General features: G+C 39.7%; 1 protein-coding gene across 7 annotated transcripts in view; it reads left to right on the top strand.

Moving 5' to 3' along the window:
- The first annotated feature begins 5,183 nt into the window (after positions 1 to 5,183).
- The window catches only part of NAA16 (N-alpha-acetyltransferase 16, NatA auxiliary subunit), a 66,936-nt gene continuing 48,671 nt past the window's right edge, over positions 5,184 to 23,448 (top strand). For 4 of the 7 annotated variants that reach the window (XM_047080371.1, XM_047080369.1, XM_047080370.1 and 1 more), the window contains exons 1-6: positions 5,186 to 5,498; positions 10,480 to 10,564; positions 12,383 to 12,487; positions 14,601 to 14,758; positions 16,822 to 16,956; positions 20,262 to 20,415. In XM_047080371.1, coding sequence (XP_046936327.1) covers positions 5,445 to 5,498; positions 10,480 to 10,564; positions 12,383 to 12,487; positions 14,601 to 14,758; positions 16,822 to 16,956; positions 20,262 to 20,415 — 691 coding nt within the window. In that variant the 5' untranslated portion in view covers positions 5,186 to 5,444. Of the gene's footprint in view, positions 5,499 to 10,479; positions 10,565 to 12,382; positions 12,488 to 14,034; positions 14,053 to 14,482; positions 14,527 to 14,600; positions 14,759 to 16,821; positions 16,957 to 20,261; positions 20,416 to 23,448 lie in introns of those variants that run through there. The other 3 variants (XM_047080372.1, XM_047080374.1, XM_047080373.1) reach the window with 3 other exon arrangements.

Genomic DNA, 23,448 nt, shown 5'->3' with positions numbered 1-23,448 from the left:
CAGTAAGATAAAGGCATAAGAGAAGGACAAAATGCTATGTAAATTCATGGAAAAGAGAGATCAGATCCACTGGAAAAACTTAGAAAGATTTTATGAAAGTCATGACATCTGAGATGAAGGATTTAAAAAAAAAGATTCAGGTATTGAAAAACAATCTCTGATAAAACTATCAGGTTGAATATGACTATGGAATTTAGAAAATACTAGATCGATTATAGTTACTGGTTCCCCTGCAACATAAGGTAATTGTAGGAGCAAAGGGAAAGAAAAATCTGGGAATAGACTTAGTTCTAGACAATGGGGGAGCTATTGAAAGTTTTGATACGACTGAGAGACCCGTTTAGAGATCTGGATAGAAACGACATGTCTAGAAACAATGTGCAAAATGAAATGAAGAGAACAGTCTGAAAGTGAGGGACCAGTTACAAGGTTTTTACAATATTTAGTTTTAAGGTAGAGAGGGAATGGAAAGCAGGGGAGGAAAGGGAGCAACGTGACAGATCCAAAATCTGAATGACTAGGCAACTTGGATGTGGGGAATAATAAGAGGCCAAATGTGACCAGAGGATTTTTACTACAAGAGTGCTGTCATTAACAAAAACAGAGAAGGCAGGACTTGGACTGGTTTGATGGGAAGATAACTTTTATTTTTATGTCCAGGTAGAAAATGCTTGGAAGACTTGTAGATGGAGCAGTTTAACAAACAAGTGTAAACAAAGGCTAGGAGATCAAAAGAAGGCTTGGAACTGGAGACACATTTGAAATCTGCTTGGGGTTAGTAATGGAAGGTATGGGAGCAGGAGGATTTATTAATTCTGTTTTGCTGGTGAGTAGGAGGTACTCGATGGACACATTAAAAAAAATTTTTTTTTATTGTTTATTTATTTTTGAGAGAGAAAGAGAGAGAGAGAGAGGGAATGAGTGGGAGAGGGGCAAAGGAAGAGGGAGACACAGAATCCGAAGCAGGCTCCGGGCTCTAAGCTGTCAGCACAGAGCTCGATGCAGGGCTTCAACCCACAAATTTTGAGATCATGACCTGAGCTGAAGTCGGATGCTTAACCAACTGAGCCGCCTAGATGCCCCTTGATGGACACATTTTATTGCTGATGTTGAAAAAGAAAGCAGAATTGTCTAGACAACCAACATTTAGAAGGAAGAAGAGTTGATGGAGGAACCAGAGAATGACCGGGAAGAGGAAAAAACCCAGGATTCTGCAGGGTCTTGGTGCCCTAAGGCAGAAAAGTCAAGCAGGACAAGGTGGTACACTGTGGGCTAAACTAATCTTTAGTGTTGGCTAGTGGGTAATCCTTAACATGTAAGCTCCATGACAGTAGATGTTTTTGTTTGCTAGAAGATTGCCTGTCACATTGTTCTCAATAATTATTCAACAAATTAATTCTTGAGATTACCGACATTTTCAGAAGACTCCTGGAGGTAGAAGCCAAATCTAAAGGAGCAAATAGAATTGCCACTTTCCCAGAAGAAACCCCATTCTTGCCCATTTTCCATAGGTAGTCAGGGTGACCTTTTTTTTAAAAAAAAATTTTTTTTTTAGCGTTTATTTATTTTTGAGACAGAGAGAGACAGAGCATGAACGGGGAAGGGGCAGAGAGAGAGGGAGACACAGAATCAGAAACAGGCTCCAGGCTCTGAGCCATCAGCCCAGAGCCCGACGCGGGGCTCGAACTCACGGACCGCGAGATCGTGACCTGAGCTGAAGTCGGATGCTTAACCGACTGCGCCACCCAGGTGCCCCCAGGGTGACCTTTTAAGTGTGTGTGTGTGTGTGTGTGTGTGTGTGTGTGTGTACTTGTGTGTGTGTATAAGTAGGCTCTATGCTCAACATGGGGTTTGAACTCACAATTCTGAGATCAAGAGTTGCATGCTCTATGGACTGAGCCAGTTAGGCACCCAGAGTGACCTTTTAAAAAATAAATCATGGCATGCCACTTTCCTGCTTAAAGATGGCTTCTTGCTGAATTTAGGATTAAACCAAACCAACCCAACCCAAACCAATACAAACCACGCTGCCTGAGCTGGCCATCCCTGTGCAGCCTGGCTTATATTTTCAACTGAACCATAGGCCACTTTCCCTCTCATATACTACCCTCCAGTCACCAACTTGAACCTGAAGTTCTTACCTGTCCCTTTAATGCCTTGACCATGCCTATCTTGTCCCTGTATTAGGGCACTTGCATGTAGTTCCCTTTGGCTAGACTATGCTGGCCCAGCTTTTTTTTTTTTTTTTTTTTTTTTTGTCCCAGCTTTTTACTTGTTAACTTGCTTCTCATTCTTTAGGTCTGTTCACATGTTATCACTTCTCCCAGAGGTCATTCCTGAGTACTTGGTTTAAAGTAGTCCTTGCCTCAAGCCCCACTCCCCTCACACGACCTTGTTTTCTTTCTTTCCTAGGACTTCCTAGTCTGGAACATCTTGTTTATTTATGTGTTTACTGACAGTCTCCTCCCATTAGAAAATAAGGAGGGAGAAAATGCAAATGGCAGAGGGAACAACCGATGAATAAAAGCTCAGGAGAAGGAAAAGGAGATGTGATCAAGAGTTCCAAGGGAGGAATGAAGAACTCTTGCTTCCTCTAAAACAAGAGCAAGGAAAGTAGACAAGAGCAGACACATTAGGGAATCTGAGGTGTAATGCATTAGGCAACCTGATGAGTTCTTTTCCCATCAGCCTTTAATTACATGGTTAAACTAGTTGTAGGAATAGCAGCAAATTACTTGATTTTACCTTGTCAGCTGGTTCTGTAAAATATGCTGTGAATATGGGGGTGGAGAGCATCCTTTTCTAGATTCTTTTTTTCTTAGGTCTACTGAGCTTAGCAAGAGAATCACTGGCCCATGTCTTATATGTAAAAAGGTCTTCACAGACATTGTTGCTTTTATTGTACTGTGTGCATAATTCCAAAGGAGGTACAAGCTGCCTGGAGCACCAGGAAGCAACATTTGGGTGGACACCCGAGATGCCCCCAGTGGGGCTTCAGCATTCTTTCTGAGAGACAATGGACTGAGATTTATAATGCAGGTGTTTTTTTTGGTTTGTTTTCTGGGGGCTTAGAAATGATAAAGCATTACATTCACACAACCTTACTGTGAAAGATTACAGTAATGTTATTATAACCTCATTTTCTGTTGAAAGGGGGAAATGAGATTTGCTCCAGACTAAACAAGAAGTCAGTAATAAAAAATTACAGTCCCTCGGGTGCCTGGATGGCTCAGTCAGTTGAGTGTCAGATTCTTGATTTCGGTTTGGTGGTCCGTGAGTTTGAGCCCCACATCAGGCTCTGCACTGACTGGTGCTTGGAGCCTGCTTTGAATTCTCAGTCTCTCTTTCTGTCTGCCCCTCCCCCGCTCGTTCTCTCTCTTGTTCTCTCTCTCTCTCTCTCTCTCTCCCTCTCTCTCTCTCTCTCAAAAATAAATAAACATTAAAAAAAATTACAGTCACTCGCTAATCCAGGCTTTCTGACTTGTGCACGCGTTACATCCTTCACACACTCCAAGGCTTACGATGACAACTACCAGCAACACTATCGGCATTTTCAAGTCTTTGCCTTCACTCCCATCCTAGTGTAGACAACCACACTATGCGTGCGTTGCATGTCATGGTGTATGAAAGGCAGATGAGGAAAATATTAAATATGAGTATTAATAACTACCACTTTTCAGTGTTTGGGATTAAAGGTTTCCTTTGCACTGCTGGGAGATGCTGGGGAGGCTGTGGGAAGGGGAGAGGTTGGCAGTGGGTGGGAAGCTGCAGAGAAGCCTAGGGTCTGTCTAGAACACATAGGCCCTTATGGACCTTCCCCCTTTTAATAAGTCCCTTCCTTATTTTATTTTATTTTATTTTATTTTATTTTATTTTATTTTATTTTATTTTATTAAAATATGTATATTTTTAAGTAATTGTTACACCCAACATGGGGCTGGAACTCACAACCCTGAGATCAATAGTTGCATATTCTACTGACTGAGCCAGACAAGCCCCCTCCTACCCTATTTTGATAGACTCCTGGGGCACCTGGGTGGTTCATTCAGTTAAGTGACAAACTTTTGATTTTGGCTCAGGTCAGGATCTCACAGTTCATGAGATCAGACCCCATGTCGGGCTCTGTGCTGGCCGAGCCTGCTTGGAATTCTTCCTCTCCCTCTCTCTCTGCCCTTCCCCGGCTTCTCTCTCTCAAAATAAAGAAAGAAAAAAAGAAAAGAAAAAAAAAACTTTCAAAAGACTCCTGTGATAACTTCTCCCATCTCCAACCAACTCAGGCTAGAGGGAAAATTAAATAAGCCTCAAGCCAGCTTTGATTACAGCCTGTTAAATGCAAGTATGCATCAGTCACTCTGTAGTCACACAAATATGCACAAGTTAAGATTCAGAACATGTGTACATAAATTTATGCATCTAATATTTACATATTCCATAATATTAAACCTACATCGTACGCATGGTTATGCTTGTCATCGATGCATATCGTATCTTTCTAGACTCACACGTTTCTATCACTGTGCTACTGTTTACATGTGATAGTGCCCCAGAGTTGAAGATCCTGGGTTTGAATCCTGTTTCTGTCATTATTATATGGCTTGTATGAAGGGGAACCTTCTGACGAGAAGGTTTTTCACTGACAACGTTAGGTGTTCTAAACTGGGGGCAATAATTGTTTACTGACACTTCAAACATGCTTTCACATTAGTCCATTTCCAGGCCCACCCAATGACTTCACATGCGTTGTAAACACGTCTTTCGTCTGCACTGAAAAGAGAAGCCTTCTCTCAAAGTCTAAGTGAAGGGGAAAGGACGGAAAACAAGTTCGTCCTACAAGACTTTACTTTGAGCCCAGCACTGTGTAAAGTTCCTGAGTGCAGAGAAGTCCAAAAGTGAGTGCGGTATAACAAACATTCTCTTGGGCCACAAGCCTAGCAATCAGAGCACAGTACAATCAGTAACTTACGATTTGTAATGAGTCAGGCTGTACTAGGCCCACAGGAAACTTTCATAAAAGATAAACATCACTTGGGGCGCCTGGGAGGCTCAGTCGGTTAAGCGTCCAAGGTGCCGGTGACAGAGGCAACCTAACACTCCGCACACTACGGTCCCCGCCGCCCGGACGCCCCCGCCGCCTCTGGCCTGCGGAGCGCCCCGCGCAGGCGCACGCCGCCCCGCTCTAGGGGACGGGCCCCAGCTGCCATCTTGCCGCGCGCGGGAGCCACCGCCGCTCACCAGTCCGTAGAGCCGGAGTCGAGGTTGTCCAGCCCAGATCGCGTTCCCTTTCCATTGCCAGCCCTGCCCAACGGCCTGCCCGGCCTGCCCAGCCCCTACTCCAGGCCATGAAGTGACCCATCGCCCGCTGCCCGACTCCTAGCATTGGTCCGCCCCGGTGCCCACCCCTGCGGAACGGAGCGCCCGGGCACCCGGTCTCCCCGCCGGCCGCGATGCCGAACGTGCAGCTGCCGCCCAAGGAGAGCAACCTTTTCAAGCGCATCTTGGTGAGTGGCCGAGGCCGCGCTTCCGACCCGGCCAGGCGCGGCGATCAGTCTGGAGGCGGCGTCGCCAACGCGAGCTGGGCTCGGCCCCGGCTCCGTTCTTTGTTTACCTCCGAACCTTCTCGACCTGACTCCCCGCCTCGGCCGGCCTCCCCCTGCCCCCGCGCGCTTCGTCTCGCTGCGTCTCTCGCTGCACCCCCGCCGCGCTCCGCAGTACCTTTGGGCCGGGACGCGTCGGCCGGGAGTGGCCCCCTTGGCCTCTGCGGCGCTCTGCGGCCAAACTCACGACCTCAGCCCTACCGATCCTCCCGTTTGTTTCTTTTCCCCTTGGCCAGGTGTGTTCGTTCACTGATTCGTGCTTAACCTATTGCACAGTGCACGCTGATACCTGCTAAAGAGGGGGCGAGCCTCTGGTGCAGTGGGGCTCCGATTTATACCGGTTACGGGAAAATTAAATCCTAGGAGGCCAAGCCTCCCTTTTAGAAAGAGTTTTTGTTTTTGATGTGCCGTACTTACCCCCTTTGGAAGAGACCAAGTGACTTGAACTGCATTTCAAAGTCAAAAGTCGAACACAGCTCTTTGGTCTCTTTTAACTTATTCAGGCCCTGCATTGGCGAAGTCGCGCCGACTGGCCGATTTCACACTTGAGGGGAGCCTTTACTTTGTTTCCAAGCAGAAACCTGAATAGGACCCGGAAAGAGATGACTGCTGCCCAGACGGGAGAGCTTTCCGTGGGTTCTGTGCCAGTGTCCTTGGTGCCTTCAGTTGGTTCCCAGGGCCATTCTTCCAGGGAGGAGAGGCAACATGCCTTTGCCTTTCTCATTGTGCGCTGGAGACTGTAGATTTTAAACTGATATTGTAAATAGTGTCTTTTCCAGTGTATCATTTCATCTGAAAATGAGCGTTTAGATTTTGAGTGAATTTATTACTTAGAGCTTGTGTTACTTACATGACTTACATGGTAAGTTGTTGCTTACCTTTACTGTAAATAAAACCCTACCTTTAGAATAGTTTTAAGCATTATCAAGGTAGGTTAGAAGGTAAGAACTCATATTAGCTGTTCTGTTTCAAGCCAATAGAAACTTCATGCTTCTTCAAAATGTTAAAAAGATACATAATAGATGGGATTAATATTTTAAGTCTTAATTTTACGTGGTACTTAGTGTTGAGCAAACAATGAGAGACAAATGTAAAAACAAAAAATTCTAATTAAAGTATTTTGGCAGATTGCTTCCTTGGGCCTTGTATATATTTTTTGTTAGTTTAGTTTTCATTTATTTCCATACCCTTATCACAGGATGGATTTTGGAGAAGTGAACTTTTTGACCCATTCAGGTTCATCTATAAGTTGTTAATTGGATTTAAGGACATTTGGCATTATACCTAAAAGATGACAACACTTATTTTCACTCTGTATGGATATTTTCTAGTTCCAATCGTGTTATCAATAGATTATAAAAAAACAATTATATGATTTATTATACTCTAGTTACAAAAAAGTTATAGCTGCTGAATTAACTTTATTCCTAAATAAATTGGGAAATGCTAAACATGTTCTTATCTGGGTCTGTAATATTTACTATAAGGTTACATGAATTTAGGAAGGTGCTGCAAAAGTGAATGATTTTATCATTTCACAGTTGCAATAAATGTGGGTATCATTTTGCTACACCAACTCCATGAACAGTCACAAAATTATTTTTCAAGTTTGGTTGGTGGACCAGAGTGCTTTGCCAGTAAATTTTTAAAAATTAATTATGAACGTACTTGAACACATCTGTACAAATTTATCAGCTAGCTAATTACATGTTCTGCATGGCTTGTACATGCCTGTCTTATTCCCCAAACTGGCTATTGGCGTTATGTGTTGTTGAATTTTGGAGCTATTCCATGCATTCTTTTACGAATGAAACAAACCCAGGAATGGTAAGTGACTAAATGTCTAAGGTTCTCTGTGTGGTTAGTAGCAAAGTTGAAACCAGAATCTATCTTTTGTACTGAGTATATATTCCTTACCAAACTTAATGCTTTTCTTTAACCTGTGTATTTAGATACTAGAGACAGACTACCTGGTTTTTTGTTTGTTTTTTTAGAGCTTATTTAGAGAGAGAGAGAGAGAACCAGAGGGGGAGAGGTGGGGTGGGCGGGCAGAGGAGCTGAAGCAGGATCTGTGCTCCCAAGCAGAGAACCTGATGTGGAGCTCTAATTTATGAACCGGGAGATCATGACCTGAAGTAGTAAGTCATCCAAAGTTCGATGCTTAACCGACTGAGCCACCCAGGTGCCCCCAGACTACCTGGTTTGAATTATGGCTCCGACACTTACTAGCTCTGTAAATTCAGTAACCATGTGCCTCACTCTCGCCATCTGAAATGGAGAGATAACCTCATAGGTGTTCCTGGGATTTAAATAAGGATTAAGTGAATGGTACCTGACACTAGTAAATGCTTCCAATAAGTATTAACTATTATTTTTGTTGTTATTGGTAATACAAGTATTAGTATTTCCAGATCACTTGTTAAGTCAGAAAAAACCCATAATATTTCTTTTTTTCCTGTTCCCTAGTGGTTCCTTCTGCTTGTGTTTTTCTTGTCATTTGTCAGATGAACTCCTAAAGTCAAACTCAGATTATTTTTATTTTATTTTAAATATTTTTGGAATAGGGGATATATTCAGATGGTTCAAAATTCAGATTTGTCTCCCATCTTTGTCTTCCAACTAAGTTTCCTTCCCTAGAAGTGATCAAGAAGCCTCAATTTATTATTATTTTTTAAATTTTATTTATTTATTTTGGGAGAGAGAGTTGGGGGGGCAGGGAGAGAGAGAGAGAGAGAGAGTGAGAGAGAGAGAGAGAGAGAGAATCCTAAGCAGTGCAGAACCTGACACAGGGCTCGAATTCACAAACTGCAAGATCATGACCTGAGCTGAAATCAAGAGTTGCAGGGCTTGAACTCACCAACTGTGAGATCTTGACCTGAGTTGAAGTCAAGAGTCAATACTTAACTGACTGAGCCACTCAGGTGCCCCAAGAAGTCTCAATTTAAACATTTTCTGTGAACACTTTTCTAATTCTCTCCACATCCCACCCCTGCTGCATAGATTAACCACTTCCTCCTTCCTTCCTGGTACTGTTTTGCTTTGAACCTTATAGACTATATGTATGTATTTTATTTTATTTTAAATTTTTAAAACAATGTTTATTTATTTTTGAGAGAGAGAAAGAGAAAGAGAGAGAGAGAGAATGAGTTGGGGAAGGGCAGGGAGGGAGGGGGACAGGGGATCAGAAGCCAGCTCCGTGCTGACAGCAGAGAGCCCTATGTAGGGCTTGAACTCAAGAACTGTGAGATCATGACCTGAGCCAAAGTTGAACACTTAATTGACTGACCCACCCAAGTGCCTCTTATTTATATTTTTTAGTATACTGTATTTATTGAGCAGTTCTAATTTGTGTAGACTCTGAGGATGCAGCGTTTAAACTAGACAAGATCTCTGTTCTCATGGAGGTTATACAGCATGGTGAAGAAGACAGACACTAAATAAGTAATCAAATAACAATTTCAGGGAATGATAGTGCGGTGTAGAAAATGGAGTAACATGATAGAGAGTGTATGTTTTGTGTTTGGGGGGGGTAGGAGACTGGCAGTGTTAGAGTGGTCAGGCAGGTGACATGTGAGATTCCACTAGTAAGGAAGCTCTGGGGAAGAACATTTCACGTGTAGAAGGAACACATGCAGAGGCCCTGAAGTGGGCATAAACTTGGCATGTTGAGTGCTGGAAAGAGCATGCATGGCAGTTTAAATGAGACATGCCTGTCTCATTTGGAAGATGATGAGATGTTCATGTGATCAGTGGCTGTGGTGGACAGTCGCTGGTTACTGAGCCTGGCTGGTGGCACTTAGGTGTTGCTCACACGTGTATTAGACTAGTGATGGAAAGATCATGGTCTTTGGAGTCAGACCAGAGTTTGCAAGTACACTGAGCCACTTATAAACAAATTTTATGAACTCTTACATTTCAGTTTCTATGTCTGTAGGGAGGAGGTAATGACACCTACCTTAAGGAATACATATGAGATATAATAGGTTTTGTATGGACATACAGTAGTTGTGTGTGTGTGTGTGTGTGTGTGTGTGTGTGTGTGTGTGTGTATGCATGCCTTGGTTTCATTTTTTTTTTTAATGTTTTTATTTATTTTTGGGACAGAGAGAGACAGAGCATGAGCAGGGGAGGGGCAGAGAGAGAGGGAGACACAGAATCTGAAGCAGGCTCCAGGCTCTGAGCTGTCAGCACAGAGCCCGATGTGGGGCTCGAACTCACAGACTGTGAGATCATGACCTGAGCTGAAGTCAGACGTTTAACCGACTGAGCCACCCAGGCGCCCCGCCTTGGTTCCATATTTGAAGTGGCACTAATGCAGTTTCTGGTTTTTTTCTGTGTTGTTATCACATATTTTTTGCTTTTGGATTTGAATTTTTACAAAATGTAGCAGTGTTGGTTGGCAATTAAATTCCCTATTTTTATTTGTATTTTTTTAAATGTTTATTTATTTTTGAGAGAGAGAAAGAGAGAGCAAGTGATGGAGGGAGAGAGAGAGAGAGGAGACAGAAGATCTGAAACAGACTTCACTGACAGCAGAGAGCCCTACACGGGGCTCGAACCCATGAACTGCGAGATCATGACGTGAGCCGAAATCAAGAGTCAGATGCTTAGCCAACTGAGCCACCCAGATGCCCCTAAGTTCCCTATTTATTATTTTTTTTCCTTTTCTTCTATAAAAGTGAAAATACTCATACTAGCACAACTTGGCAAGGAGTAGTTTATGAAATATACTTCATGCTATAAGTGATTTAAATTGGTATAAAACCTTCCCATTGTATATATTTTAAACCTACTTTTGGATCTTAAATTTAGAATTTATATAATGCAACGAAAAGTTGCTCTCTGTTCATTTTATTAATTAATTCTTGTTCATATTTCTTTACAGAAATGTTACGAACAGAAGCAGTACAAAAATGGCCTCAAGTTTTGCAAGATGATTCTTTCAAATCCAAAATTTGCTGAACATGGAGGTATTGCCTCATCTGTGAGAGACTGCTTTGGGGAACTGTAATTCCAAAATCAGACAGATAGGATTCCTAACAGTGAAAGAAGAATACTTCCAGATTCCATGCCTTGTAGCTCTCTATTAGAGTGTATAAACATTTTTGGTTATGTGTCTTATCAATCTTATTCTAGGTCACTTTCCTTTTATTATGCTTAGGTGTATGCACAGTCTTTACTTCCAGATAAGTGACTGGTTGATCTGTTGGGGAATAATTGGAGTATATAACAGTACTTTTATAGATGTCATTTCATCTATTACTTTGAATAGGACTTAAATATATACTTTGATTTCTTGTCTGAAATGAGGATCATATCTGCAATACAGAAGTAGTATAAAAATAGTCAGATGTATTTTATTCTTTGGTAGATGTCTTTTTTATATATATGCTGACCTTTCTATATAAATACTTAAATTAGATACTATTGATTTACCATTAAATTGTTTATCTTGAGTTGTTAGCAGGGTGTTAATAGGTCTGTGTTTGCTTGTCTCATCCTTTTTCACTGGTGACCAGTGTTTATTTAAAGGATGGATCAGGTTAGACATGCAAGTTATGGTCCTACAGCAGAGCACAGCTAATTGGGGTCTCTGAATATTAGACGAGGGTAACTCTTGAGACCATCTTCTTGAGAAAATAGGCTAACTCTGCTCAGCTTTCGAATAACACTGAAAACATTCTTTGAAGGAAATGGAAAGAAGTCTTCATTTCATAGAATTTTAAAAATGTAAAGCTTGTTTTCAAGTTTTTTTCTCCATGGAACCCTTATCCAAAGTGCAGCATGTGGAAAAAACAGATAAATGTGTATAAAATGACAGATAAATGAAGATGTTTGTAGGGGTCTGACTGCTGAATCACTGTGTTCTGAAAACCAGAGTCCACAGAGATCATTTGAAAACCATTGTTCTTGTCTAATTCCCTGCTTGTGGATTTATTCAGAGAATCATTTCATTATAAGTCATCTTTCATTAGCTGCCTTAAATATATTCTTGGGTTGCTACTCCTTCACCAGTCTTATACTCTTGAAATGCAAACTGATATTCCAACTAGAATTAGTTGGAATAAACTTGTGGCCAAAAATAAAGTGTGTTCCAATACTGAATAGGCTTATTTTTACATTGCATACATCTCTTTGCTAAGGAAGATTGTTTTTGTGGGGTGTAAATCAGATGGTGGATAGAAGTGCTCTTGGATGAAAGCTGTGGAGCCACTGTAGTAGAGTTAACTCAACAGGACTCGGTGTTACCTTTTCTCAGCAGAATAATCTCAACCCCCTTTGTACAGTCTTCTAAAAGGCAGAAAGCATTGTAGGAGTCCTAGCCTAAGGGATTTCAGTCCCTAGTCCTCAGTCGTAGCCTAAGGGATTTCAGAAAAGGATTCAGGCTAAGCTTCAGTAAATACTTAAATGTAGTTTTACTTTTTGTATTGGAGAGAAGTTTCTTTTTATTTATTTATTTATTTATTTATTTATTTATTTATTTATTCAATATATGAAATTTATTGTCAAATTGGTTTCCATACAACACCCAGTGCTCATCCCAAAAGGTGCCCTCCTCAGTGCCCATCACCCACCCCCCATCAACCCTCAGTTTGTTCTCAGTTTTTAAGAGTCTCTTATGCTTTGGCTCTCTGGAGAGAAGTTTCTAACTATGTGATTAAAAAGACAAATAATGCAAGCATTGGCAGATATCATATTAAAATAGTACTAAGAGCTAAACAAAATAAAATAGTGCTAAGAGAATATGAATTCTTTGTGCGTAAATAGAGGTTAAAAATATTTTTCAGAGACTTTGGCTATGAAGGGATTAACATTGAACTGCTTAGGAAAAAAAGAAGAAGCGTATGAATTTGTTCGTAAAGGACTTCGTAATGATGTCAAGAGCCATGTCTGTATCCTTTTGCAATAATTGAACTTTATTATTTCATTTACTTTCCATTTAGTGGGGTTTTCTAGTTCAGGAAAAACAGACCTTTACTATGGGAAGTTTTGCATAGAAGAAAGAATTCAATGAACTCTGTGTACCGTTACTCAGCTTCAATAATCATCAACATTTTGTAATATTAGTTTCTTCTAGTCCCCATCCCTTGTTTATTACAGCTGGTTGAAAGAGAATCCCTGTACAGTATGTATTCACTTCAGTTGTGCTTAGTGTGAGAGAAAAGGAACTGATACATGACTTGAAACCCATTTTTGTCTTACATATCCATAAACCTGTCATTCCAACTGACTTGTATAGTAAAATTTGTGTTCTTTAAACTTTGTTTTAGACATTTCAGAAGAAAAATTCAGAAACACCCTGTTTTAAAACAGAGTTTATTTAGTATTGAGTATGATATTGGTTCTTCAGTTTGGTTTCTGTTGCACAGGGACAAAGCTGGTAACTTCACTGGATACTTACTGTATTTTTCATTGGCTGATATCTCAGTATGTGAACAGACAAAAGTACTTTTTTTTTTTAAGCTTTTTTATTTTTATTTTTATTATTTATTTATTTATTTTTATTTTTTATTAAAAAAAAATTTTTTTTAACATTTATTTGTTTTTGGGACAGAGAGAGACAGAGCATGAACGGGGGAGGGTCAGAGAGAGGGAGACACAGAATCTGAAACAGGCTCCAGGCTCTGAGCTGTCAGCACAGAGTCCGATGCGGGGCTCGAACTCACGGACCGTGAGGTCATGACCTGAGGTGAAGTCGGCCTCTCAACCGACTGAGCCACCCAGGCGCCCCTTTATTTTTATTTTTTTTAATGTTTATTTATTTTTGAGACAGAGAGAGAGAATGAATGGGGGCGGGCAGAGAGAGAGAGGGAGACACAGAATGGGAAGCAGGCTCCAGGCTCTGAGCCATCAGCCCAGAGCCCGACTCAGTGCTCAAACTCACGGACTGCGAGATCGTGACCCAAGCCGAGGTCCGACGCTTAACCGACTGAGCCACCCAGGCGCCCCCAAAAAGTACTTTTTTTTTTTTTTTAAATTTTTTTTAACGTTTATTTATTTTTGAGACAGAGACAGAGCATGAGCGGGGGAGTGTCAGAGGGAGGGAGACACAGAATCCGAAACAGGCTCGAGGCTCTGAGCTGTCAGCACAGAGCCCGCACAGAGCCCGCACAGAGCCCGACGCGGGGCTCGAACTCACGGACGGCGAGATCATGACCTGAGCCGAAGTCGGCCGCTTAACTGACTTTGCCACCCAGGCGCCCCAACCCAAAAGTACTTTTTAAGGATGGGTCATCGAAACTGACTTTCATTTTTGTTTGGCTAATCTGTGTGCTTATTCACAATCTTTTCACATGTTGCCCTTGGATCTTAATATTTTATTCATCTAGGTATTGGCCAGTATTGAACATCAGTAGTCTAAGTAGTGTTTTCATGTATTTAGCTTAGGGTTCTCTCAAAATACTAAATACTTATTTCTTTATCTCAGTGCCTACCCCAGAATGAAGAGAAAGGGCATGTAAGTATGATAGTTTTTTTTTGGCTCTAAGATATGCTCAGACTTTAATTTATAGTAAATAAAATTTTGTGGTTGTTAGTGTCACTATTGAATTAACTGATGGTTACGTGTTGTTTGAGAATTGATTGACTATAAACTAGATTTAAAAGATAGTTGGCAGCTTTTGTGTGTATAGTAATGAAGCATCAGTAAGTATTGAGGTGCTGGGGTGAGGAACTAAGGGGGTAAGAGGTAGGAAACGTGAGGAATTTTTACCAAGAATTTTCTAAGGTTACATAAATACAATGGAGAATTCCAAACACGTGTAAGTGGAGAGCATAGACTAATGAACCCCCATCACCCAACTTTAATAATTTAACAGTTGTCAGTCAGGACTAATCTGGTTTGATCTCTTACCACCTGCTCACTGTCCCCCTCCCTCTGACCCCAGATTATTCTGAAGTAAAATCCAAGACAACTTACCACTTCGTTAAGGTAAGCTTTATATTAGATATGTAGCATAGCATATTTTAGTATCTGTGAATGTCTCTATTTCCTTAACTTAGTAGGTTGGCATGTTTATGGACTCTTGCAACGTTCTGATAAGAAGTATGATGAAGCTATTAAGTGCTATCGAAATGCCCTCAAATTAGATAAAGATAATCTACAAATTTTGAGAGATCTCTCTCTGTTGCAGATTCAAATGAGAGACCTTGAAGGTTATCGAGTAAGTACTTTAGTCTTAAGTTACATGTTCTTACAACAGACATAATTTGAAAACATTTGGGTTCAGAATGAAATGAGCATAGGCCAAGACTATATAGATTTGATTGTTCATCATCATCTATAGCAGAAGGGGAAAGTCACCTGAGACATTCTTCCCCAGTTAATAGTTGTGGAACTACATAGTTAATCATAAAAAGAGGGTAACTGTTTATTCATTTAATGCTTTTTAAAAACTAGACTACCTCCTATGTGCAAGGACTACCTCCTATTTACAGCTTTAGTAAACAAAGCTTTTATAATTGAAAGCTAAATGTAGGGATTAATTAGCTTTCTCTGTTATGGGTTAGTAAATATAAAATGATGTGGCAGGATTGCTATAAAGCAGTCTTTCTCTGGTCCAGACCTCTTCATACTGGCACCTTCCAATCTGCTGGGTATCTCCGTGTGCTTACTCCATTGAGTACCCTGACTTCAGTATGTCCACAATGGAATTCTCTCCCTTATATGAAGGAGACCACCAACTCTTAACAGTTCTCTTTAAATAAATTAAGTTCTTTCATTTACTTTTTACTTTTGTCTTCTACCATACAAGTGCTTATACCCTGTGCCTAGATTTTTGCAGGTTTCTAGCATTCTGCTGAGCTTAATAAAGGTATCATTCTTCCAGATCATGATTTTTTCGTTTAGCCTAGGTGCGGTGGGAGTTAAAATCAGTTATCCATAGGAATGAGGCAAGGAAATTAAGAATATTGGCAAACCGTGCTTGCTAAAAGGGGTAGTGAAGATACAAGAGCAGTGGTTAGAAGTGAAGGACCTAAGGAACCAGAAGTACTGGTGGTTTCCCAGAACAAGGGTAGGAATGTCACTGAATAAGAGTGTTGGCCAGAGAGTGAGATATCTGAATTTATGATTTCTGGGTGGTAGTAAGGTCTAGGGTGTGGTTGCAGTAAAGTCTCATGGGTCCCTGAAGTGGGGTAAAGGAGATCATTAAAGATGAGGAAATCTTGATCCTAAGACAATAGCTTGTTTTGGATGGGTGATCCACAGTGTTGCATTTGCAGCAGGATAGTGGCAGGATTTGGCAGAGAGAAGAAAACTGACCCAGACTTTAATGAAGAAAGGAAGTGACAGAAACAGTGGTGAAAAGGAGAGATGAGAGTAACATAGCTTAATTTCATGTGCCTAAAATGAACCAGGCACACAAGGGGAGAGGAGTGATACTGTCTAAGTCGTTTGCTCAAAGATCTTTTTCTTGAAAAGACTGATCATGTTCTCCTTGTGACATATAGTGTGGATGGACTCACTTGGCACCTATTCCAACAATAGAAGCTAAAAACACTACATTTTCAGAACTTCATTGCAGCTAGTGTTCTTCGTGAGACCCTGTTTCCCCACGCAGTTGTACGCACCTAAAACTCAGAGTCAGTACGAGCTGTGAAGGGGTGGGGGCTGTGTAGGAAGGTTGTATTTTGTGCTAGTGAAGATATCTGGATTCTTCGGGGTAGCCCTGGTGGAATTTCTGGGGTTTTCTCCCTAATGTCTTACATTATTATTACACTGTCTTCAAGTGGCAGCAGTGTTCTGTTAGAAAATTCCAGGCTGATGTTTGAGTGTTTGCTCAGGCTTTGTCCACCCTGCTTCTGGAGCTTCTTGTAACAATGTGAATACATTATAATTTCACACAGTGATTTTATAAACAGCAGAATTTAGTTTAATAAAAAGGTATCTTAGTCTCTCTTCAAAGATGTTTAGTTACCAAAAGAAATATGCATTATATAAAAGTAATTTTATAAGGCAACCCAAAAGCATGGGCCCCAAGAATAGCTTTTTAGTAAAAGCTTTACAGTGAGCATTAACAGAGTATTCTAGAACTTAAGTAATTTAGATAAGAACATAAAAACTATTTCTATTTTATTCAGGAACTGATGTTTATTCCTTGAATTCATTAGAAAGGAATTAAAGGCATTAAATTGTTTTCTTACAGCTCTGTGTTGAAATACAAATATTTTAGAGACAGTTAAAGTGAAAAGAGAAAAAGACAATTTTTAATTATTTTTTTTTTAGGAGACAAGGTATCAGCTTCTTCAGTTGCGCCCAACGCAGCGTGCTTCCTGGATTGGATATGCTATTGCATACCATTTGCTGAAAGATTATGATATGGCACTAAAACTATTGGAAGAGTTTAGACAAACTCAGCAAGTAAGAACTTCATTCTTACATTTTCTCCTACCCACACAAACTAAAATAGTTGACTTCTATATTGCTCTGATTCTCAATTATGCATTAAAGTCTTTGGGACCCATGGAAAAACTTAAAAAAATTTTGAAATAATTGGAAAAAATTAAAATACAGAATTCTTTTTTTTTTTTATGCTTATTTATTTTTGAGAGAGAGAGAGAGAGAGAGACAGAGTGTGAGCAGGCAAAGGGCAGAGAGAGAGGGAGACACAGAATCTGAAGCAGGCTCCAGGCTCTGAGCTCAGCACAGAGCCCAATGCGCGGCTTAAACTCACAGGCTGTGAGATCATGACCCAAGCCAAAGTTGGACATTTAACTGACTGAGCCACCCAGATGCTCCTAAAACACTGAATTCTTTTTTTTTTTTTTTTTTTCAACGTTTATTTATTTTTGGGACAGAGAGAGACAGAGCATGAACGGGGGAGGGGCAGAGAGAGAGGGAGACACAGAATCGGAAACAGGCTCCAGGCTCTGAGCCATCAGCCCAGAGCCCGACGCGGGGCTCGAACTCACGGACCGCGAGATCGTGACCTGGCTGAAGTCGGACGCTTAACCGACTGCGCCACCCAGGCGCCCTGAATTCTTTTTAAAAAAATTTTTTTTTCAACGTTTTATTTATTTTTGGGACAGAGAGAGACAGAGCATGAACAGGGGAGGGGCAGAGAGAGAGGAAGACACAGAATTGGAAACAGGCTCCAGGCTCCGAGCCATCAGCCCAGAGCCTGACGCGGGGCTCAAACTCACTGACCGCGAGATCGTGACCTGGCTGAAGTTGGACGCTCAACCGACTGCGCCACCCAGGCGCCCCCTAAAACACTGAATTCTTGATAGAGAATAAATATTATGAAAAATATTGTATTCTATTATTTTGATGATATTCAAATGACTAAAGAAAAGAATACATAAAAATGAAAATAGTTTTGTGATTACAGAATTATTCCTCATACATATAGCTTTATGTTTTATGTAAATATGTTAATACATTTTAATACACATGCAAAGTAGAAAAATGCAAAAAATATATACTATGCATCATTAGATAAATAGATGCTAACATTTTGCCACACTTTCTCCAGATTTTATTATTTTTTAAAGAAATATTTGGGACGCCTGGGTGGCTCAGATGGTTGAGTGCTCAGCTCTTGATTTCGTCTCAGGTCATGATCCCAGGGTCATGGGACTGAGCTCCGCATTGGGCTCTGCACTGAGTGTGGGGCCTGCTTAAGATTCTTTCTGTCTTGGGGTGCCTTGGTGACTCAGTCAGCTAAGTGTCCGACTCTTGGTTTCTGCCCAGGTCATGATCTCACAGTTTTGTGAGTTTGAGGCCCACATCAGGCTCTGTGTTGTGGCAGGGCGGAGCCTGCCTGAGATTCTCTCTCTCTTCCCTTGCTCTCTGATCCTCCCCCACTTGGGATATCTCTGTCTCTCTCAAAATAAATAAACTTTAAGAAAAAAAGATTCTCTCCCTCTGCCTCCCTCCCCTGCTTGCATGTGCATACTCTTTCTCACTCTCTCTAAAAAAACCTTAAAAATTTATAAAGAAAGAAATACTAGAGGGCGCCTGGGTGGCGCAGTCGGTTAAGCGTCCGACTTCAGCCAGGTCACGATCTCGCGGTCCGTGAGTTCGAGCCCCATGTCAGGCTCTGGACTGATGGCTCAGAGCCTGGAGCCTGTTTCCGATTCTGTGTCTCCCTCTCTCTGCCCCTCCCCCGTTCATGCTCTGTCTGTCTCTGTCCCAAAAATAAATAAACGTTGAAAAAAAAAAATTTTAAAAAAAAGAAAGAAATACTAGAGAAGTAGTTACAAAGTTCTCCCACATCCCTAGAGGTAGCCGCTATTCTGAAATTGTTATAGATCATTCCTAGTCACGTTTAGGTTATATATAAGCCCATAAAAATTACAAACTGTTACTTTGTGTATTTAAAAGTTGACAGAACAATATGCAGTGTTTTCACATCTTGAGACATATCTGTGCTGATACATGTAGGGCTAGTTTATCCATTTTTTTAAAAAAAAATGTTTATTTACTTTTGAGAGACAGAGAGGGAGGGAGGGTGGGGGGTGGCAGAGAGAGAGGGAGACAGGATCCAAAGCAGGCTCTGTGCTGACAGTGGAGAGCCCAACGTGGGGGCTCAAACTCACAAGCCATGAGATCATGACCTGAGCCAAAACCAAGAGTTGGATGCTTAACCACCTGAGCCACCCAGGTGCCCCAAGTTTATCTGTTTTTAACTGCTATTTGGTATTTCATTATATAAATAAGCCATAGTTTATCAATTCCACTTTTTCCTTATGCCAATACCACACTATCTTGATTACTGTTGCTTTATAGTATATTTGAAATTTGAAATGCATGTCCTCCCACTTTGTTCAAGATTCTTTTGGCTATACAGGGTTTCTTTTATTTCCATTTGAGTTTTAGGATTAGCATGTCAATTTCTGCAGAAAAGCTTGCTGAGAGTTTTATATGGATTGCATTGAATTTGTAGACCAATTTGGAGAAAATTGCCACCAAAACAGTATTGAGTATCCTGACCCATGCACAGGGTTTAGAGTGTCTCCATTTATAATAGGTTCTTAATTTCTCTCAGCATGTTATCTTTAGTGTATTGGTCTTGTTTCCTAAATTTATTCCTAAATATTTTGTTCTTTTAGATGTTTTATCATAAATGAAATTGAGTTGTTGGTTTCTAGTATATGGAAGTATAATTGATTTTTGTATTTTGATCATGTATTCTGTCACCCTTCTAAACGTTTTTATTCTAGTAGTTTTTGTTAAATTCTTTAGGATTTTAACCATTTTCATATTCTGTGGGTATAGGATTTGGTGACCTGAATCTTGACTTTGCCATAGGCAGAAGTGCCACCTTTTTGTTTGTTTTAAAGAATGTATTGGGGCACCTGGGTGGCTCAGTCGGTTAAGTGTCCAACCTTGATTTCAGCTCAGGTCATGATCTCATGGCTCGTGAGTTCGAGCCCCACATCGAGCTCTGTGCTGACAGCGCAGATCCTGCTTGGGATTCTCTCTCATTCTCTCTCTCTTCCTTTATGTCTGCCCCTCCTGCTTTCTCTGTCTCTCTCTCTCAAAAATAAATAAAATAAACTTAAAAAGAATATTAATTTTCTTCACTATTAATCACTCTTCTATTTGTAATTGCTTCTCAGTTGCTTTTTTTAATCTATGTGAGTGACTCTTCCGAGGAAGCGATTAAAGGTGTATAACTGTTTTATATAATTATATAAATAATTTTTGTTAATTTTTTTCAGGTTCCTCCCAACAAAATAGACTATGAATATAGTGAACTGATACTATACCAGAATCAAGTGATGAGAGAGGCAGACCTATTTCAGGAATCTTTGGAACATATAGAAACATATGAGAAACAGATATGTGATAAACTTTTGGTGGAAGAAATTAAAGGTAAGTTGACCTGCCTTTTTTTATCAGTGGCCTCAATTAAAGAAAAGAATAAAAGCTACATACTTTATTCTGCCCTAGTACTTAAATAAGACTTCGTATGTAATAAAAAACATTTTTATTATTAATCTAATGTCTATTAAATTAATCCTCAGAACAATACCATGATATGGTTCTTATATTCATTTTAGAGAGGAGGGGCTGAGGAATCAGACTGGTTAAGTGCTTTGCCCAAAGTCATACAGCTAAGTAAGCTGGGTAATGCTGGATTTGAGTCTAGGGATTTTGGCTCCAGATTCCATTTTCGTAGGCAGTGTCTTATACTCCCTTCATACTTCTCACCCCCAAATATATATCCATGAAATGATGACACTGGGGTCATTATGAAAGTAAGATTGATTTATTTTCAATATGGGCTAATTATGAAGGCAGGATCCTGATAATAAATAGTTTGTTTAAAATGTTCTTCAACAAAGGGTCAAGTACATTTGTTTAAAACAAAGTTTGCTCATCAGTTAACATTCTCTGAGCAGTACATAATAAAATGAACGACTAAAGCAATAATTAGCTTAAAACTAAGGTTTCATATAGTTGTGGGACTTCTAAACTTCATAAAAATAATAGCTAAGATTTATTTACTTTTCCTGTGTCTCAGAGTATGGTAATTGCTTAAACTTCTTTATTTCATTTAATTTTTTAGCACTTTTAACATGGGTAGATTATCCCCATTTTATAGTTGAGGAGACTAAAGTTTAGAGAGGTTAAAGACTTGCCCAAAGTCACCCAGCCTTTTAGGTGGTAGAGTTAATTTGTAAATACATCTTCCTGGGCTTCAGAGCCCTTATTTTATTTTATTTTATTATTATTATTATGATCATGATTATGATTTATTCATTTTTATTTTATTGCATATTATTTTATTTTTATTTATTATTATTATTTATTTATTTATTTAACTTATTTTATTTATTTATTTTTTAAAGTAAACTCTATACCCAACATGGGGCTTGAACTCAGGACCCCAAGATCAAGAGTCGTATGCTCTACCAACTGAGCCAGCCAGGTGCCCCTACTTTTTTTTTTTTATTGTTGTTTGTTTTAAATTTAAAGTCTTCATTTTGATAGAGCAATTTTACGTTCACTGCAAAATTGAGTGGAAGGTACAGAGATTTCACATATACTCTCTGTCCTCACACATGCACAGCCTCCCCTACCATTATCAACATCCCCCAGCAGAATGGTATATTTGTTGCAATTAGTGAACCTACACTGAATGTAACTATCACCCAAAGTCTACAGTTTACATTAAAGTTCACTCTCGGTATTATATACTGTCTAGGTTTTGACATATATCCACCACCGTAGTGTCACGTAGACTAGTTTCATTGCTACACAAACCCTCTGTGCTCTGCCTATTTGTTTGTCCTTGCCCCCAGCTCCTGACCACCACTGATCCTTTTACTATCTCCATAGGTGCGCCTTTTCCAGAATGTTATATAGTTGGAATCATGTAGTATGTAGCTTTTTTAGATTAGCTTTTTTCACATATAGTAATTTAAGAGTCCTTCATTTCTTTTCATGAGTCCTTACTTTTAACTGCTATTCTCAACTCTTCTAGTTAATGTATAGCAACTTACTGATTTAATTTTTGTGAATAATACTAATGACAACACTATTTTTCTATTTATTTATTTATTTATTTATTTATTTATTTATTTATTTATATTTTTCCAAGTTTTTATTTAAAAAATTCCAGTTATACATATAGTTAACATACAGTGTAATAATTAGTTTCACGTGTGGAATTTAGTGATTCATCACTTACACACAACACCCGATGCTCATCACAACACGTGCCCTCCTTAGTACCCATCACTCATCTAGCCCATTCCACATGCCTACCTCCCTCCGTCAGTCCTCGGTTTGATATCTATAGTTAAGAGTCTGCTTTATGGTTTGCCTATTTTTCCCCCACTGTGTTCATCTGTTTTGTTTCTTAAATTCCACATAAGAGTGAAATCATACGGTATTTGCCTTTCTCTGATTTATTTTGCTTAGCATAATGATCTCTAGCTCCATCCATGTCGTTGCAAATGGCAAGATTTCTTTTTTTATGGCTGAGTAATAATATATACCACATCTTTATCCATTCATCAGTTGATGGACATTTGGGCTCTTTTCATTATTTGGCTATTGAACAACAGTATTTTTCAAACAGTGGTAAAATGGCGATAAATTATTTAATGTTCTGGTTTCTTTCTTCTATCACTTATAATTGATGGGAGCAAAGAAAATGGCAATTATTTTTATATTCTGATGTATTATTGCTGTTTCTTGATTAACTCTTAACTCGGGTTGCTTTCTCTCTCTCTTGTAACAGCAGTCCAGAATGCAGTGATTAAAAAGTAGATAAGATATAGTGAGATCAGTTCTAGTTCAAGCAGTGTGCAAGTTGCAGTGTTGCCACATTCATCCATATGTTGCTAGTGAGGGGAATTTGGGGGCCATCATCTTGAATATAAAGCCAGTACTTTATACTGCTTATAGAGACAAGTTAGAGTATTATTTTTTCGGTGAACTTTGCAGGGCCCAGAGAGACCTTTGACATTTACACATTGATGTCTTTTGTAGTCCTTAGCATATTAAGATCCTTTAATAAACAAAAAATATTAGAAATCTTCACTTACTTTATGAATATGCAAATGTATTTTTTGTTCTGTGTAGTCCTCTAGTAACAATCTTTGCCTGTGATGGTAGCAGAAAACAAAGGTTTTTGGAATTGAAATCTGTGTTGTTGTCTATTTACCTAGGGTAAGCCAGGTAAAAACTGGACTAGCCAGAAATTAATTGTGGAGGAATGTGGCATGTTTATACTTTTAAGTAGCAAACACTTGTGTGCATTCGTTTTGTGCCAAGCATTGTGCTAACTAACCAGTTTAAATTAATATATTACAAAAGCAGACAGAGGTAGTCGATATTTTATAGGTAAGTGAACATTGGAAGCTTGTAACATGCTCAGGGTCACAGAGTTAGAAA

Source organism: Lynx rufus, unplaced genomic scaffold (genome assembly GCF_022079265.1).
Source record: "Lynx rufus isolate CCGP_SWC_20201006 ecotype Redwood Valley unplaced genomic scaffold, mLynRuf1.p SCAF_1, whole genome shotgun sequence".
Classification (NCBI taxonomy): Eukaryota; Metazoa; Chordata; class Mammalia; order Carnivora; family Felidae; genus Lynx; species Lynx rufus.
The sequence above is the reverse complement of the archived record's forward strand: the minus strand, read 5'-3'. Positions and strand labels throughout refer to the sequence as shown.